Genomic DNA, 18,080 nt, shown 5'->3' with positions numbered 1-18,080 from the left:
TCTTCCATTTTTAATTTGATTTTCAAATATATAGGAAGTTTTCTACTTGTCTGTCAAACACAGGAACTTTGGGAACTCTTTATTTGCTCATTTCTCATGTCACTAGCATGAGCAATATGATTGTTCACATGATGCATTTTGAGGAGGGCCACTTGATTGGCTTCACTCCAATTTTGGGTTCTTGGACTAGCTGTGGGTTCAATTTTCATATGTGAATTCAGAGATATGGAAAAAAATATTTTACCCACAAACACATTTATGTATAGATTGGTTCAGTGTGATTGCAACATTTCAGGATTCCCTAGATCTAAATAGACAAAATAAACCTGCCATCAAATTGCTGCTACAGTTAATCCAAATGATTCCAGTTGTAACATAGTCACCAATAAATGATGCAGTCTGCTAAAAAGCCATTACTTTTTATTCATAAATAAGCACAAAACAAGATGTGTTCAAAAAGAGCACACCTTTTGAAAAAATCATATTAACAGCTAGGTGAATGTAAACTGGAAACCATCAAGTTGTAAAGAACAGTGAATTCAGTGTTTTTCCATTTTTTAATTTACAAAAATTGCAATTCTGAGAGTAACCAAACTTGGGTTGAGAGGCACAACCCAATGGAGACTGAAATAGATAAAACTTGAGTATAGTAATTTCATGATGGTAAGAAACACCCAACTGTAGATAGCTGCTAATGCCTTTCCCCCCTATAATTATGTGTTTAAAGCATAAATATAGTCCACATATCAAATGCCTAGCCTCATAAACTGATGGTATGAGCTATCATCTTCAAATAGAGATTGTATGGTCATCTGAGATAGTCTGACAAACGACTAAGGAGTCTTCACTGAGTAGGCGGTTGGACTTGATTATTTATAAGGTCCCTTCCTACTCGATGATAATATGAATTCTCATCTAAATAGGCCCCTAGCATCACATCCAAAATGAGGCAATCCAGTTAAAAGCAGCCTTGATGATTAGCAGATGGGATGATCAGTGAAAAAGAGAGAATCCTTAATTTAACCCAATGTTACTACCAATTCAATGACTGATAGCCAAATTCTTATGAAAAAAATAACATACTGCAGTTGTTACTTTTTAGGAAAATATGACAAGGGCAGAATTTTTTTCACCATTCCTAAAGCTGACTGGCACCAATACCTGTTGAATTCCCACAGTATATAAAGTGCCTCAAAACCAGCAGTGTGCTGTGTCGGTGTTCTTTGCAATACCTTCCATGTATTCATCTCCAACGGTCTTAAAATCACTTCCCTTCAAAAATATCATGAAATCCCAATTCAGAAAAAGTTAACAGAATTGCAGATTTCTTGCAGTGACAACACTAATGGGGGAAAAAATCCCCATCTAATAAATATGCAAAACAACATATAGGCGAAGGGTGCAATGGCCTAGCAGCTGGGCTTGTCAACTGGAAGTTTGGCAGTTCGAGACTTAAGTGCCGTGGGATGGGGTGAGCCCCTGTTCTTGCCCCAGCTGCTGCCCACCTAGCAGTTTGAAAGCATGCAAACGCAAGTAGAGAAATGCCACTTTGGTGGGAAATTAACACTGTTCTGTGCCCCTTGACATATAGTCATGCTGGCCACATGACCACAGAAATTTCTTCGGATAACGTTGGCTCCCTCAGCTAGGAAAGGGAGATAAGCACCACTCCCTAGAGTCAAACTTGACTGGGGAATCCTTTACCTTTACATACTATACTACTGTATTTTTTGGAGGATAAGACGCTCCGGACTATAAGATGCACCTACCTTTTTTCGGCAGGAAAACAAGAAAAAAAAATCTGCCTCTGCCTCTCAGCAATTTGCCTACTTGCAGCAAAGCAAACAGTGGAGGCCAAAAATGGGGTGCGCGGAGACGGCAATAGGCAATGGCAATTCCTGCAGCCTGAAATTAGCTGATGGTCGGGAGGCCGATCCAATGGACAAACAGCTGCTTGTGCTAATCAGGCTGTTCTGAAACTGAAGCTGAAACGGGCTGTTTGCTGCAAGGAGGCAAATTTTCACCCTCTTTTGGGAGGGGGGAAGTGCGTCTTATATTCCGAAAAATACGGTATATACAGGTCAAATGAACTACAGGACATATGAATTTATACTAACAAGATCAGATTCCTGTCTCAAACAATTGATTTCAAAACTCCCTACTTTAATCTGTAGATGGTTGCTTTATTCTTTTTTTTTTTTAAATAAACTTAAAAATCAGAATGCATTCAGAATGAATCCAAGAGGCAGATGGAACAATCCTTTATTTTGACAACCATTTTTTCTTTTCGTGTGGCAGTGTGCTCAACTGCAAGCCCACAATTGCCAGATTGAAAGCAAGTACCTGATGTCTCTACGGACGCTGCAGGGGCTGCCAGATTTGGCTAAAGAACACATGGCATTGGTGACGGGACTCATTGAAGAGGCACTGCAATGGGATATGAAGGAAGAAACCCTGATTCCTATTCAGCTAAGCCCAATCAAGTAAATTACTAATAGGACCATTTGTGAAAGAGGCATGGCATGCCTATGGAGTGGATCAGTGATATCTTCAGTGGGGTGGGGAAAAAAGCAAAAAGCCTGTGTTGTAACATTGCACACCCCACCAAAAGGGGAGGAGCTTCCAGTGCCACAATACTACTTCCAGCATTCTAATGAAAGCGACAAGAGTCTGCAGATTTATTTATTTAGTTTGTCAAACATGTATGAGATAACAGATACAGTATAAGTATAAACATGGATATGAATACAGGAAATGGGGACAAATAAATGGAGACAGTAGGACAGGGATGGTAGGCACGCTGGTGCACTTATGCACGCCCCCTCACAGACCTCTTAGGAATGGGGTGAGGTCCACAGTAGACAGTTTTAAGATTAAAGTTATGGGGGTTTAAGGATGTAACAAGAGTCAGATGGGATGGTTTGTATTTATACCAGGCTCACTGTGGCTGGAAGCAAGAATTTCAGATTCATTCTTTCAACTGATGGCCCACTACGTGTCCTTATGCTGTTTTTGCAATAACATAGGTTAAGTTGAGGTAAAATAACTTAGCTTTAGTTGCTGGTCATCACTTGGTTATTCAAACAGCAGATAAATGTAGATCACTTTACTTACCTTATTTTTTCAAAGTTTTTTGGTCCGTGTTATTGTAACAGCTAAAAAAAAGTAAATCATTAGTCTAACTAATTTTTCTTGAAGTGCGCAATTATCAAATGCTAGGTTTCCCTCCGGATCTCCAAAAGTTGCCTCCAATTTTTTTAAGATTGTTACAATGTTTGTACAGTATGCTTAAAGACAATTCACATTTTCATCCCCAGCGTGGCCTAATAATTTGTCATTTCCCTAATTCTGTTCTTTCCACTGTTTAGTCAATATGATGATTACGGGTTTATGACAGTTCCTGAATATGAAGCTGCAGACTGGAAGCTCTTGGCCAAAATCCAGGCCCTGGAGATCAAATGCACCAATCTGAACAAGGAGACCACGGAGAAACCTCTCTCTGAGCGATGGAATAACCTTGGGGAACTGACTCCCTCCTCGGAGTTAAAAAGCTTATTGCGGTGTGGTGTCCCAGCAGTGCATCGCCAGAGGGTTTGGAGGTGGATTATCAGCCATCGCTTAAAGCAAGTACGCTCTGCTGGTCATTACCACAATTTACTCAAGAAGTGTGAAAATGCTGAGCACCCAGCTTCCCAGCAAATTGAACTGGATCTGCATCGCACGCTGCCCAACAATAGACATTTTATGTCACCAACTTCCAAGCTTATTCCCAAACTCAGAAGAGTTTTACTTGCATTCTCCTGGCAAAATCCAACCATCGGCTATTGCCAAGGGCTGAACAGGTGCCTACTTACGTTTCGTATACTTCTTCGTTTCAAATGTAGCAAAGTTTTTAAAAGAACCCTCTGGGTCTTTAGCGTTTTTTGTTGTTTTCATTTTGCTGTAATTTTCAACACTGAAAATTCAGATTTGTGACCATCTGAAGTGTCACAGGTCTAATGTGTAATATGTTTACCTGCTTTAGTTATAATGGTGTCTTACTCATCCTAGACTGGCTGCCATTGCCTTGCTGATCCTAGAAGAGGAAGAAGAAGCTTTCTGGTGCTTAGTTCATATCACAAATAATTTAATGCCTCACGATTACTACAGCAACACATTAATAGGCTCGCAAGTAAGTCTGAGGCTCCCTTCTGTGCTGAGGAACAGGATAATTATAGAATTTTATACTGTGAGAAAAAGTAATTTTGAGAATTGCTTATATTATAGCAGAACCTATTGGAAGGATCTACAGAATACAGAATAATAGAGTTGGAAGGGACCTTGGAGGTCTTCTAATCCAACACCCTGCTCAAACAGGAGACCCTATACCATTTCAGACAGGTTGCTGTCCAGTCTCTTCTTAAAGGCTTCCAGTAATGGAGCACCCATAATTTCTGAAAGCAAGCCACTCCACTGATAGATTGTTCTCACTATTAGGAAATTTTTCCTTAGTTTTAGGTTGCTTCTCTCCTTGATTAGTTTCCATCCATTATTTCTTGTCTTGCCTTCTGGTGCTTTGGAAAATAGGTTGACCCCCCACTTCTTTGTGGAAGCTCCTCAAATATTGGAACACTGCTATCATGTCACCCCAGTTCTTCTTTTCTCTAGACTGGCCATACTCAATTCCTGCAACCATTCTTTATATGTTTTAGTCTCCAGGCCCCTAATCATCTTTGTTGCTGTTTTCTGCACACTTTCCAAAGTCTCAGCATCTTTTTTTATAATATGGTGACCAAAACTGGATGCAGTATTCCAGATGTGGTCTTACTAAGGTTTTATAATGCGGTACTAATACTTCTGATGATTGTGACTTTATCCCTCTGTTTATGCAATCAAGGATTGCATTAGCTTTTTTGGCTGCTGTTGCACACTATTGGCTCATATCTAAGCGATTGTCCACTAGGAGTCCAAGATCCCTCTCACAGTTATGGCTTTTGACCATATACTGTATATGGATCTCATGCAGTATAGCTGATCTTATTGCAATAGCTACAGTTTAAGACTGTATGTTTGTTTCAAAGTGCTGGAAATAATATTAAAACATTCTTTAAACGGTTCCAGACAGGAGTATCTAAAAGACTTCATTTTTCCATATAGATCTTCCTCTCTAAAAGAATTATCAACCTGTGAGACCATAGCCTTTCTAACATAAGTGCTTATCACTATTGCTATTTTGCCAAATCCAGGTAGATCAAAAAGTTTTCAAAGACATCTTATCAGAGAAGCTTCCCAGGCTGACAGCGCACTTGGATCAACTTCAAATTGACCTGTCCTTAGTGACCTTTAACTGGTTCCTGGTTGTTTTTGTCGATAGTCTTGTCAGTGATCTCCTCTTCAGAGTTTGGGATGCTTTCCTCTATGAAGGTGCAAAGGTAAGAAAGTTATATTCATACACAAAGTTGGTTAAATGTCTTCATATATTTCCCAGCAGCTAGACAATTTTAGACCAATTTTCTGGACACCTAACATGTTTATTGAATCTTTACTATCTTTGTAAATTATTCAGGTGTGACTACATCCTTCCAGTAATACACTACATGAAATCAACCAAGTTTCTTTTTGCCCCAGGTGATATTCCGTTACGCACTTGCAATTTTTAAATATAATGAAGAAGCAATATTGAAGATTCAGGACAATCTGGAATTCTATCAATATCTTCGTTTTTTCACCAAAACTATCTGTGATGGCAGGTAAGAATGTTTTTAGAAGCCAAAGGCAGTGCAGGAAAACCAACACAGATCAGGTAGTTTATTGCTGAGGCAAATGGGAAGCTGTCGGGCTGACACCTGGACTAAAACGAGTCTCTGTTTCTTTATTAAGCCACACCAGTCCTAATTCCTCATGTTGTTTGTCTAAGTCTTGAAATAAACACAATGGTCAGATGGCAAACTCACTAACTCTAAGGAAGGGGCTTCTACTTATACGATGTGAAAAGGATGCTTGAGCACCAATCAAGTAAATAGACTTTGTTAATGTCCTTTTTCCTTCTCATTTCAATATACTCACTGATGGGTTTTGAGTGTTTTCCTAATTTGATTGACCACCAAATCTAATATCATGGGTGTCTCTGAGGGTGTGGCAAAGGGGGATTAATAATGATGACGGTATGATGGCATCTCACGTTGTGCATACTTGCATCATGTCAGGATGCAAGCACATAATGACAGCATTTGAGAGATAATGTCATTATCCGGATGACACTTTGGCATCATCATAGTTTGCTGCAGATGCTTTTATTTATTTATTTATTTATATGCCGCCCTTCTCCGGAGACTCAGGGAGGCTTACAATGCGCTAAGCAATAGCCTTCATCCTTTTGTATATTTTATACAAAGTCAGCTTATTGCACCCACAAACTGGGTCCTCAATTTACCCACCTTAGAAAGGATGGAAGGCTGAGTCGACCTTGAGCCTGGCGGGATTCGAACCTGCAGTAATTGCAGGCAGCTGGTCTTAATAACAGGGTGCTTTAGACCACTGTACTACCAAGGCTTTTGTCTAGTTTCAATTAACTGCATATAAAGAAAGCTTCCCAGGAAATCTGAATTAGTGTGATCTAAGAGAGGCCTTTGGCAGAACAGCACAAACATGTTGCTCTTTGGACCGGCACTTTTGCAAAACTGCTATATTTTGAAGAAGGATATTTCTCTTCCAAATGTATGTTCAGCCAGAGTTACTAGGTTTCTATTTCTTGTATGGCTCATGTAGTTCTCCTCTTCCAGAAAGCTGATGAGCATCGCCTTCGGTGATATGAATCCGTTTCCCATGAAGCTGCTTCAGAATCGACGCGGAGTTCACAGATTAAAACTGGAAGCTGAGCTGAGAGAACTGGAGCAGCTAAAGGCCCAGTATATGAAGGAACAGGCTGAACATGCAGCCAGCCAGCTAGATGGACCCGCGAGTGAGGAGGAAGAAGAGATGTAACTTTCATTTACTCACTGGTCATCTCATTGCCTTTGTTTGAATCAGAAAGGCAGCAGTTATTTATGATAAACACTTGGCACCTGGTGCAATGAATGCAGATGTATTGGATAGTTTGCAAGTCCACCACAAATAAGGATATATCATGCCTTATTTTTATTACATCTTTTTGTGGTGCAGAAAAAAATCCTGGATTGCATTCCGCTAGAGATTTTCTGCTACTCTGACTCTAAATCAAAAGAATCCCCATAGAATTTAGTATGATGTACAAATACAGCCATTATAGTTTGTGAACCCTAATTTATGGCAGGCCTGCACAACTTGTGAAGAAGAAAGGACCACATTGATAAATTAAAAATAATTTCAGGCTGCATAGGAATACCCGATGCACCGATCAGCTAGCAGAGTGGCAGCAAGGCTGGTTATTGGCAGCATCACTAAAGCCTGGAGGCACTTGGCAGTGTGTCTTTTGTTTTTGTTTTGTTTGTTTGTTTTTATTAAATTTATATACCGCCCTACTCCCGAAGGACTCAGGGCAGTGAACAGGCACAAAATAAAATACATAGATACAAAAGTTAGAAACATAATTAAAACCAGATTAAATAATTTAGCCCGAAACAAATAAAAATCCCAATAATTTAAAACAGATTAAAATTTCGATTTAAAAGAATTTTAAAACGGGGGAGAAAATTAGGCCAGGCCGGCTTGCTGGAATAGGAGGGTCTTTTAAGAGTAAGTGCGCAGATCCAGGATCCTCTGTATCTCTGGAGGGAGCTCGTTCCAGATAGTAGGTGCCCCCACAGAGAAGGCCCTCCCCCTGGGGGCCGCCAGTCGACATTGTTTGGCTGACGGCACCCGGAGGAGCCCCTCTCTATGAGAGCGTACCGGCTGGTGGGAGGCTGTTTGTGGTAGTAGGTGGTCCCGTAAATAACCAGGTCCTAAGCCATGGAGCGCTCTAAAGGTGGTGACCAAAACCTTGAAGCGCACCCGGAAGACCACCGGGAGCCAGTGCAGCTTGTGCAGGAGAGGTGTCACACGGGAGGTGTTGTTTGGGGAAGCAACAGGAAGTCCTTCATGATGATGGTAATTTTTTGGTGGCAGTGAATTTATTGACCTTTTAAAAAAGGCTAGTGGACCTTCAAGGCTGCTTGCCGGGCCATGTATGGCCCACAGGCTGAAAATGCAGACTGATTTTGGTTTACTAGTATACCCGTGGTTCATTCCAGTGTAGGTTTTTCAGCCAACCATAGGTGAAGCAAATGTGGATTAACCCAATGTATGAGCCATACTTTTATTATGCACATACCAAATTTCCCCTTTTTTGCTTTCCTCATTTTATAGCAGGCTTTCTAATCAATTGGCTTTCCTTCAGAGATTGGACTAGATCACTGTTTCTCAATCTTAGCAACCCTAACCTCATGTTGGTTGGGGAATTCTGGGAGTTGAAGTCCACACATCTTGCTGAGATGGGGAAACACGGAACTAGAAGATTCTTGGGGTCCATTCAGAACTACCATTCTGTGATTCTATTAGAGAACCCATGACCCCTTAGGGTTGTTTCAGAGATATATTTCCTTACTACATTCAGAAATATTGTTTCAGAGATATTTCCTTACCACATTCGTTCCTCAATGCCTTTAACAATGGTGCAGCTTTTAATGTACTTGAACCGGTCTTAAAAATTCAGGGATATATTTAGAGATGTATCTGCCTTGAAAGTAGCCCGTATTGAACTGTACAGCACAGTCAAACATCCGGAGTTACCGACAGGAAACGTTTTATGGCATTTTATATTATGTTTTATAAACTTTCCCAAATTTCAATTCCTTGGAAGTCATAGACCCTGGATTTTTGGATACATTCTATAAGGTAGCTCATTTGAGGTACCTTGGTTCAAAAAACGTTGCCCTATGATGAGCCATTCCACCTAGTCAAAGGTTACGGGAACAAGAGTAGTATATAGATAGATGAAGCTATATACTATAAATTTTAGTGGTATATAGATAGATGAATCAATGCTTTGTAAATTTCAGAATGGAGAGGGGAGAAAAGTACCTGCACAATAAGATTCTTTCTTAGTGATATTTGGTGATATTTTTTCAGCACTTTATCCACAAATTTTCATGCTTGGGGCATAGAACATAGAATCATACGACTGGAAGAAGACCTTGGAGGTCTTTTAGTCCAATCCCTTGTTCAAGACAGGAGGCCTTATACCATCCCTGTCAAATGGTTGTCCAGTCTATTTTCGAAAGCCTCCATGATGGAGCACCCACAACTCCAGGAGGCAAGCTGTCCCATTGATTAATTGTTCTCATTGTTCATAAGTAAGTAACAGTAACAGAGTTGGAAGGGACTTTGGAGGTCATCTAGTCCAACCCCCTGCTCACACAAGAGACCTGTACTAGGGATTCGAGCCGCCGAACTGTCGACCTTTCTGATCGACATCTTCTTTTCCCCTTTTCTGTTACTAATAGATAATTGTAACACCTGGAATGCAGGTCCTCACCCAAGGAGATAAGACTCAAGCCATGTATTCCTTAGATTAAATGCAAGAATGCAGAAGGCATGGGGTGGAGGTGGTGGGTGCCCAGGTGTGGGTTGTCTCCCCCCACCTTCGCCCATTGTTCCATTTCCCACTACTAACTTCTTCTTACAACAGCCTTGGTGGTGTTTCCTGCTTCTTCTCCAACCCTGCACATCTTCCTACCCCTTGTAACCATTCTGTACACCCTCCCCCAAATCTTTCCCAAATCTTTTCCAACTCATTCAGTCATTAAGATTGAAGCATTTTATTTATTTATTTAAATTGAAGGAGCAGCAAGTCATATGTTTTGCTCTCCAAAAGTCCCACCCCACCCCCTTTAACAGAGTGGCCATAACAAAGTAGAAGTACTCATTTTACTTTGAAAGTGATGGAAGACACAGGAAGCTGTATCACCTAAAAAAAATTGCATGAAAATTTGCAGTTTATTGTTAAATTATCTTCAGTGTTGTACCTCCCCCTGCTGATAAGTTATGGAACTGCAGCAAAAACCTTACAACTAAATAAAAAATGAAATGGCTTCATTCACTGTTTGATCCCAACCTTGTCCATTGCACTTAGCATGCTGTGCAAACCCCATCCCTGTGGTCAAACAACAGTGGACATAGGAAGAATATTTCTTCATAGTCTGCTCCATAATGGATCCCTCTAAGGGGGATTTAAAATCTCAAGAATTGCTCTTGTTAGCTCAAGATCCTATCTCTCTGTGTATTTTAATGAGGTAGTTAATTAAGTGGTGCATATCTGTCATTCATTTCATCCTTCTCAATTATGTAAACATTTGCCAAGGACTCCAATCTGAAATCTTACATTCTATGATTGAGGCTTAACTTAACAAGTGCAATTGTTTGTGTTCAAACTAGCATCCTGTCTGAGAATGGAATAGACTACAGAAGACAGAACTGAGGCAGAACTTTCTGAGAAGGCAAAGCCTTATGCAAGTCCTCGAGAATTGGTTAGGAGTGCTGTGCACATTTCCAAAAAAAATCAGGGGAAATTTAGCTCAATCTGCTGCAAGCACAATCTTTCTTTGCTTTTCCTTAAAACTTATAGTTTCTATTCGTGTAGGTAAAAGCACTTCTATTTTAATGACTCAACTCTATGTGACTCTTAAAGCAGCAACATCCAGTCCTAAAAGTAGGGTTGCTTTCACAAAGATCAGAGAAATGTTGTGTTCTTGTGAGATATGAAGCATTTCTTCCAATTTATTTTTGAAGCTTCCCCAGCCCAACTGATCTGTTGACTGAACAAAAACTTCTGATTGCTCTAGCAAATTGTCTTCAAACGACTACTGCAGATGCAGATTTATGACAGACATTTGTTGCTGGCTTAAACCAGATCCAGAAGAGAGAGTAGAATGAACTGATTTTCCTGTCTGGCCAACACTTTTTCTTACTTGGCATGACAGACGCATAGTATTTTATTGATGGCAACTACCAGAAGAACCCAAAAAGTGGCTGCAAAGCAAATTTACCAAAATCCTCCACATCAGGCTCAAAATCTGTATGTTACAAAATCTATCTGAAAACAACGTAGAAGCAGAAACTAGATGATATTACTAAAACCAGGTTGTGTGCTTTCCTTGTAACCAGCCATACCTGATTCTGTATGCTGCTTTGTCGTCTCTTGTAAGGGCATTGACTGTTCCTGAGCAATCAGATCAGAACCTTCTGATGATGCTTCCTTCTTTCCAGAAGTTTCTAATGTTAAGGAGCTTAAGTCCTCTGCTTCCCAACAGCAAAACAGGCTCTTCTTTGTGTTCTTGTTTACCTGATGCAGAGAATGGATTCTTAAGAGATAGGCCCCGTAAGGTTTGTGGCCCAGTGCACCTTCAGTTCAGAGTTGTGGGATGGAGAGAAGACTACTACCCATCTTCCTGATATGATGTTGCTTTTCTCCCCTGTTTGTATTAAGATCCATAGTTGCATATCTTTGCAACTAACAAGTTTAAAAAAAAAAAAAAACTTTAAATAAACAAATTATACTTCATGTGTATCTTGTTGGTCTGAATGAATTTCGGCCTGCTTTGCAAGTTTCTTAGAGTGACATGTACTGGTCTTGTGCCCTTCTTTTCTGATTCATAAACTGAATAGCCGCCTTTTCTTATTCTATCAAAACAAAGCTAAATTTGTTGTTGATTCATTTATTTATTTATTTATTAATTAAATTTCTATACCGCCCTTCTCCAATAGGACTCAGGGCGGTGCACAGCCAAGATAAAAACAAAGCATACAAAATTTAAGAACAGTATTAAAATAATTAAATATTTTGGCCGAAATTAAGATAACCCAATTTAAAATCAATTTAAAATTTAACTCAGGCCAGCCCAGCTTGTTGAAATAAATAGGTTTTCAGGGCCCGACGAAAAATCCGGAGGTCTGTTATTATACGTAACTCTGGGGGAAGGTTGTTCCAGAGGGTGGGCGCCGTCACAGAGAAGGCTCTCCCCCTGGGGGTCGCCAGCCGACATTGTCTGGCGGACGGCACCCTGAGGAGGCCCACTCTGTGCGAGCGTACTGGCCGGTGGGAGGCTATTGGTGGCAGAAGGTGGTCTCGTAAATACCCCGGCCCTAAGCCATGGAGCGCTTTAAAGGTGGTCACCAACACCTTGAAGCGCACCCGGAAGACCACTGGGAGCCAGTGCAGCTCGCGCAGGAGAGGTGTCACATGGGAGCGCCTCGTCGCCCCCATAATCCCCCGCGCGGCCGCGTTCTGGACCAGCTGGAGCCTCCGGGTGCACCCCAGGGGGAGCCCCATGTAGATTAATCCCTCATGATTTCCATTTAAAAGGAAAAGTGGAATGTAAATATAACAATACTAACTATATTGTCATTTAAATGCATTGATTTGATTTATTAAACTAAAGACTCTTATGTTTTTTTTAATTCCCCTTTAAGCCAAGATGAGTATTTTGTACCATTCCTTAAGATATGTGGAGAGAAGAGTGGAGAAAGGTACTGACTTCCAGAGCTCATTAAAAGCCTGAATTAGGTTTCATTCCCAGTTACCTTGATCTTTGCTTTCAGGTGTAGGTTGAGAAACAAAGGATTATCTTTCAATAACTGCTTTATAAATAATTCTCATTTAATGATAATTCATGCAGTGACCATTCAAATTTAGTCCTTGTTATCAAGGCCCATGCACATTTACAATTGCCACTGCCTGCCCCCAGCTAATTTTTGTTAGCTTCGTCTACATCCCCTCAGTTGGGTTCACCACCTTGGCCTCATATGAAGGAGGTCCCTTGGAAATGTCCTGCAGGCTCACAGGTAGGTGTACCACTACTAACTGGGTTCTTCTTTTGTGAGCCAGCTGGGACTTCTTTTCATGAAAGGGGGCTCTATATGGCATGTTAAAAAAAGGCCTCAAATGCACCATTGCAAAAGAAGGAGCCAATCAATAGTGGCATGCATGGGGATGGAGCACCTGGCAGTAGTGGGTAAGTGGGCAACCAAAAGGGTAGAAATGGCCAGCAAGATACCATAGTTAGATGGGGGAAGTTTAAATGGAGGCAATCCCTTATATCTTCCAAGAATGGATTTCCATTTAGATGGGTCTTCACCTAAACACCATACAAAATTCTCTCAACAACAGCAAGTGAGGTTGCCAGAATTGCATCAATAAGTGGACAGTCAATGTGATGTTTCACTTAAGAATCACATCATTTAGTGATGGTGTTGCTGGTCCCAATTAGGGTCATTTAAGTCAGGATTACCTGAATAGGAACAGAGATCATGGACTCATGTAAAGCAGAGTCTCATATATTTGTGGTGGCATCAACCACACAAATGCAGATTAGTTATTTCTGAAAATCCTTTTATTGTTCATATGCCAGGGGGAAAATACTTTTGTTTCAGTTTATTTGGTTTGATTTGGTTGTTATACATTATCATTCCATGCAGCCATTTGGATAACAAGACGGTAACATACCTGATTACCTCTTACTACTGTTCTCTACAACTTACAAGTTCAACTAACCTGAGTCACATTGAGTTGGAAGCAACTGAATGAAAACTGAAGAATAATAGTAACAAAAAGTTAATAAACTCACCTGAAGAATAAATATTTTAAAAATCACTTATACCTGCAAGCACTTGCGTGTGTTTAGTAGTAAATGATGTTCATTAATTTTACATTCTGTTAAATATTAACCATTGATAGGGTTTTTTTTTTCCTGATCAAATCATTAAAAGCTTGGTTGCCAGCCTGGAAAGTGTTGCAGTGACCTCTTGTGCTCATCATTGGAACTATGTAGTTACCTAAAAAAACTACCATAAGGATAAGATTAAAAATCTACATACTTTTTTTTTTCAAGAGGAAAAGATGTAAGCTCATAAAGCATGAAGACATCATATGCCTCTATTCTGACTGTATACATACGTTCTTTTAGCTTTTGTGACTATTGGAATGTCACAAAATTGACATTTCCAATTGACATTGGAATGTCACAAAATTGGCACCCTGAAGAGGTGTTGTGTGGTGCTAAAATGATTCTATTTAAAATATACTGCATATGTGAGAGACCAAAACAGTAGCCCCAGTTTTTCTCTAATATGCAGCCTTTGACTTCTATAAGAAAGAAGAGTCAGAATGGTGTAGTGACTAAGGTGTTATACTAGCACTAGGAGGAACTAGGCTGAAGTCCCTCACAGCTGTGTTGATCCACAGATCTCCTACCTTATAACTGTCCATCTGATTTTTCCTGAATACCACCGAATTGCATCTTGTTGCAAAGGCCTAATGTTAAACTTTTCAAGATACTTTTGAACACCTATCTTCTTAGGTGTTAGTATTTCTCCCCATGTTTGGGTCATTTGCAAATATGATAGTATCCTTTCTCTCCCATCATCGAAGATTTCTGAAAATCATTGATTTTCACCGTATCCTGCACAGAAACACAAAGTGGGAAAAATGCTTCCTACCTGACTCTAGATAAAATAGACAAATCTGGTCTGGGATTTCAAAGGTTTCCACATCATAGTCCTAAGTGTGATGTTCAGCAGACTACTTTGGATTTTATCGTTATGCAAAGTCTGTAGGTGATATAGCAAGAATTTGGTATACACACATTGCTAGGAATAATGCTCCTTTCGTACTTTATTTACTTATTTTATTTCTATAGCTGCTCATATCAACAAGTAATTATGGGCGGCATGCATCATAAAATATAAAAACAACAAAAACAATTAAAACAGTACATGATTAAAATATATGGCATCAAGTAAAACTGTTACTATGGATGTTAATACAGGCGGGAAATGGGCCCTTAACCCGCTCAGGGCCAAAATCAGGCATATAACCAAGTCTTCACAGCCTTGTAAAAGGTCAGGATGGCCAGGATTGTGCTGATATTTGAAGACAGAATATTCCAGAAGGCAGGGGTGCTATGGCAGAGAAGGCATGTCTCTTGGTTCCTGCCAGTCAAAATTCCTTGGCTGATGGGACCACAGCATGCCCAACCTGCCTGATTGAATTGGATGGGTAGAAACACCTGGGAGAAGACAGTCTCTTAGGTAACCCGGCCCCAAGCTATGAAGGGCTCTGAATATGATAATAGAACCTTGAATTATACCTGAAAACATACCGGCAACCAATGCAGCTCACAAAGCAGTGGTGTTACATATATTAAATATCTGACATCCTTTACTACCTGTACAGCTACATTCTGCCCTGGTTGAAGTTTTAATTTTTGTTACCTATCGGGTCCCCAGCTGCTGCTGCTGCTTTTAATAACATCTGACTACTTTAGGCAGGTTTAATTCTTTCCTTTGCGATTAGAAAGAATTGGGACAGAATTGTCTAGTGTGTATTTCCTCAGCTTCAAAGATGAGCAAGTCTGCTTCTGCAAATACTGGTACTGTGTGAGACCTGAGAAGTTCTCCCAGGAGATCTTTCCAAGTTTTGTGGGAAACACCAGAACTTCAGAGTATGCTTTTAGATTTGCAATCTAAATTCAGCTTCATGTGATGTGAGAGCTAAAGCAGTGGAGGACAAATCTGACTCCCTGTAGACTGCTTCTTCAGAAGATGTCTTCCATAAGCCCTTGACCCGGAAACAGAAAGTGGCACTGTAATAGCTAACACCAATATTAGGACAAGCTATCCTTACAATAGCTTATTGATTTATCTTCATTTGCATACACAGTGCTAAATAAATCATCATCCTTGCCAGTAAGTAGCAAGTTGATAGCTACCAAAATAATTAATGTTACCATTTAACATCACCCATCTTTACCAAGGTTAATAATTTACTATTCTTTATCTTGACCTTTGTCATTGATGATTGCATTTAATGAGGGCAGCCCAGGTTAAATTTACTACCAAAGATAGTGTAGATAAAATATTATTTAATCGAAACTAGGTCCTTATTTTGCTGACCCCAAAGATGGAGGTTTTGAGGCAGGAATTGAGAGGTTTCAGATCAACCAAAGAGACGAATAATTTTAAAAAACTTTTCAACCACTGGTTTTGTTGATCTGTTTATTTCAACCCTTTGTAACACTATTTAATAGTTCTATGTGTTTTCCCTAAAACTGAAGACAACTCAGTCCCCTAGGCGAGTAGACTACAAGTCAATTCAGCCCAAGGTTATAGTTCAAAATATTTTCTAGGTACTATATTGTTCTCACATATATTACACCATAATCTTTAGAGCAACTAAATAAGGTACAATATGATTTTCGATATTATAGCAGTATGCCTGAGAAGAGATGAACTGAACAGAGTTGTCACTAATATGTGATTTCACCGTTATCTCTGTTCACATTTTTATCCATCCTAACACTTATGCCAGTTTGCTGTTCTCGTATGGATCACAGTAGTTCTCCTTTGTATCCGATTTGAGGAATTTACCTTTTTTTGGATAAAGCTGTTTTACACTATAGTATAACACTTTGTGTTGAAGGAGTGAATGGAATAAAACAATGTGAACAATGCAGTCAGAACCATTTTGAATCTACCATTTTTTGAAGTCCTCTGAATTGGCAAATTATGTGTGAATTGTGACTAAAGTTTCATGATATGAGCTACTCCAGCCTTGACTTTTTGTCCTACTTCTGATAAATGGTTGTATAATTTGGACTTTATCACTGATAAGTTTGAAGCAGCAATAAATGCACTTAAGGAATCACTTTGGTATATCTATTTGACTTGGAGGAAATCTCTATTTAAATGTAAACCATTGTGTAAACTTCACCAAGAATTCTTTCTATTTTGGTCTAGAAATGTCATGATGGTATCTGATAAATTTTATTTAAGAAATGAGTAACAGTGCCCATTTTTCCAAGGTATTTCTTAGTGATAGAGGTAATATACTTCCTGTTTTGTTTTATTTTTTAAACAGGAAGGTATGGGAATCTGTGAAGTCCCTTTGTGTGAGAAGGACAATGCAATTTTTTCCCCTTCTGCACCGAGTCTACAAACTGGGGGCCCACTTTACTAACAGGAGGTACTATTGTATTTTTACAGTGAAGTCTCTGGATAATGACAATCAAAACAATTCTCCTACACTGTCTTGCCAGGTGACTAGGGAATAAAGACATTAAGGCATGTGGGTTATGGGATACAGAATGCCAAGAAAGCTTAGAAGCAGATGAGGAGGAAGTATGAGCAGCATTTTTATTTATTTATATTTTGGTTAAATGTTACCTGAGCAGGTAACATTTATGCAAAATGGAACTTTTATAAAACTTTTATAAAGCAACACATAAAGAGTAACATCTAGGATATTAAATATGTTTGTAATTTGTTGTTTTCATTTATGAAGTCTCAATATGTTTATGAAAATTGCCCCTGATAAATGTTTGCTCCTAGGCTGAAAAATGTGTCCAGGTGCTTCTCACCTGGAATGAAAAAGGATCAAATTGCAGGACAAATACATGAAGGGAGAGGGAAAGGAAGGGGAAGCCTGAGCATCTCAAATATGCATAAAATTGAGATCTTCAAATAGAGGCAAGAAGATGGAAGAAAAAAGACAATGTATGAACTGGTGTATAGACATACTGGAAGCAAGGATGACTTGCAAAACTAAGATTATTGAAAGGTATTGAAACTATTGTGGATATAAACTAGATTAAAATACATTTCTCTACTTATTTGTCTGACCACGCAGCATAAATGCCACAAGGTTAATTACATGGGAAGCTGAAGGACATTGTCTAAAACAGGATTACCCAAAGTGCTCGATATTGACCCCCAAGGATAAATGGGACTATTGTTGTTTCTATGCTGCTTTTTCTTCATAGTACTATTAGTTAAAGTAGTATTTAATAATTATTTTCATATTGATAAATGTTTTGGAGTTGAAGAACAATATGAAACTTCATGAAGGGGTCAATAAGCTAGTGAGTTTGGGAATTGCTTCTCTAAAATAAAATACAGGCAGTTCAAAGTGATAATATTAATTACAAATTTAAATGGATATATAATTATAAAGCATTTACAAAGTTTTCAGAAAGATGGTCAGTGATGCTTTCATTAATTTTTTTTCCCCTTAACTGGACGCTAGCATGAGAACCTAAAATATTTAATATTCATATTACTAAAATATTATTTAAAATGTTTATTTTTTGTAGTAA

At 39.2% G+C, this 18,080-nt stretch overlaps 1 protein-coding gene across 4 annotated transcripts in view; it reads left to right on the top strand.

Moving 5' to 3' along the window:
* The window catches only part of TBC1D2 (TBC1 domain family member 2), a 31,984-nt gene extending 20,490 nt beyond the window's left edge, over nucleotides 1–11,494 (top strand). For 2 of the 4 annotated variants that reach the window (XM_034410816.3, XM_060690355.2), the window contains exons 9-14: nucleotides 2,299–2,483; nucleotides 3,369–3,842; nucleotides 4,051–4,171; nucleotides 5,226–5,411; nucleotides 5,608–5,729; nucleotides 6,762–11,494. In XM_034410816.3, the coding sequence (XP_034266707.2) occupies nucleotides 2,299–2,483; nucleotides 3,369–3,842; nucleotides 4,051–4,171; nucleotides 5,226–5,411; nucleotides 5,608–5,729; nucleotides 6,762–6,963 (1,290 nt within the window). In that variant the 3' untranslated portion in view covers nucleotides 6,964–11,494. Of the gene's footprint in view, nucleotides 1–2,298; nucleotides 2,484–3,368; nucleotides 3,843–4,050; nucleotides 4,172–5,225; nucleotides 5,412–5,545; nucleotides 5,730–6,747 lie in introns of all 4 variants that reach the window. The other 2 variants (XR_015732741.1, XM_087888286.1) reach the window with 2 other exon arrangements.
* Nucleotides 11,495–18,080: the final 6,586 nt, after the last annotated feature.

The sequence above is a fragment of the Pantherophis guttatus genome, chromosome 2, assembly GCF_059756535.1.
Source record: "Pantherophis guttatus breed Tessera chromosome 2, ASM5975653v1, whole genome shotgun sequence".
Taxonomy (NCBI): Eukaryota; Metazoa; Chordata; class Lepidosauria; order Squamata; family Colubridae; genus Pantherophis; species Pantherophis guttatus.
This window is presented reverse-complemented; position numbering and strand designations above follow the sequence as displayed.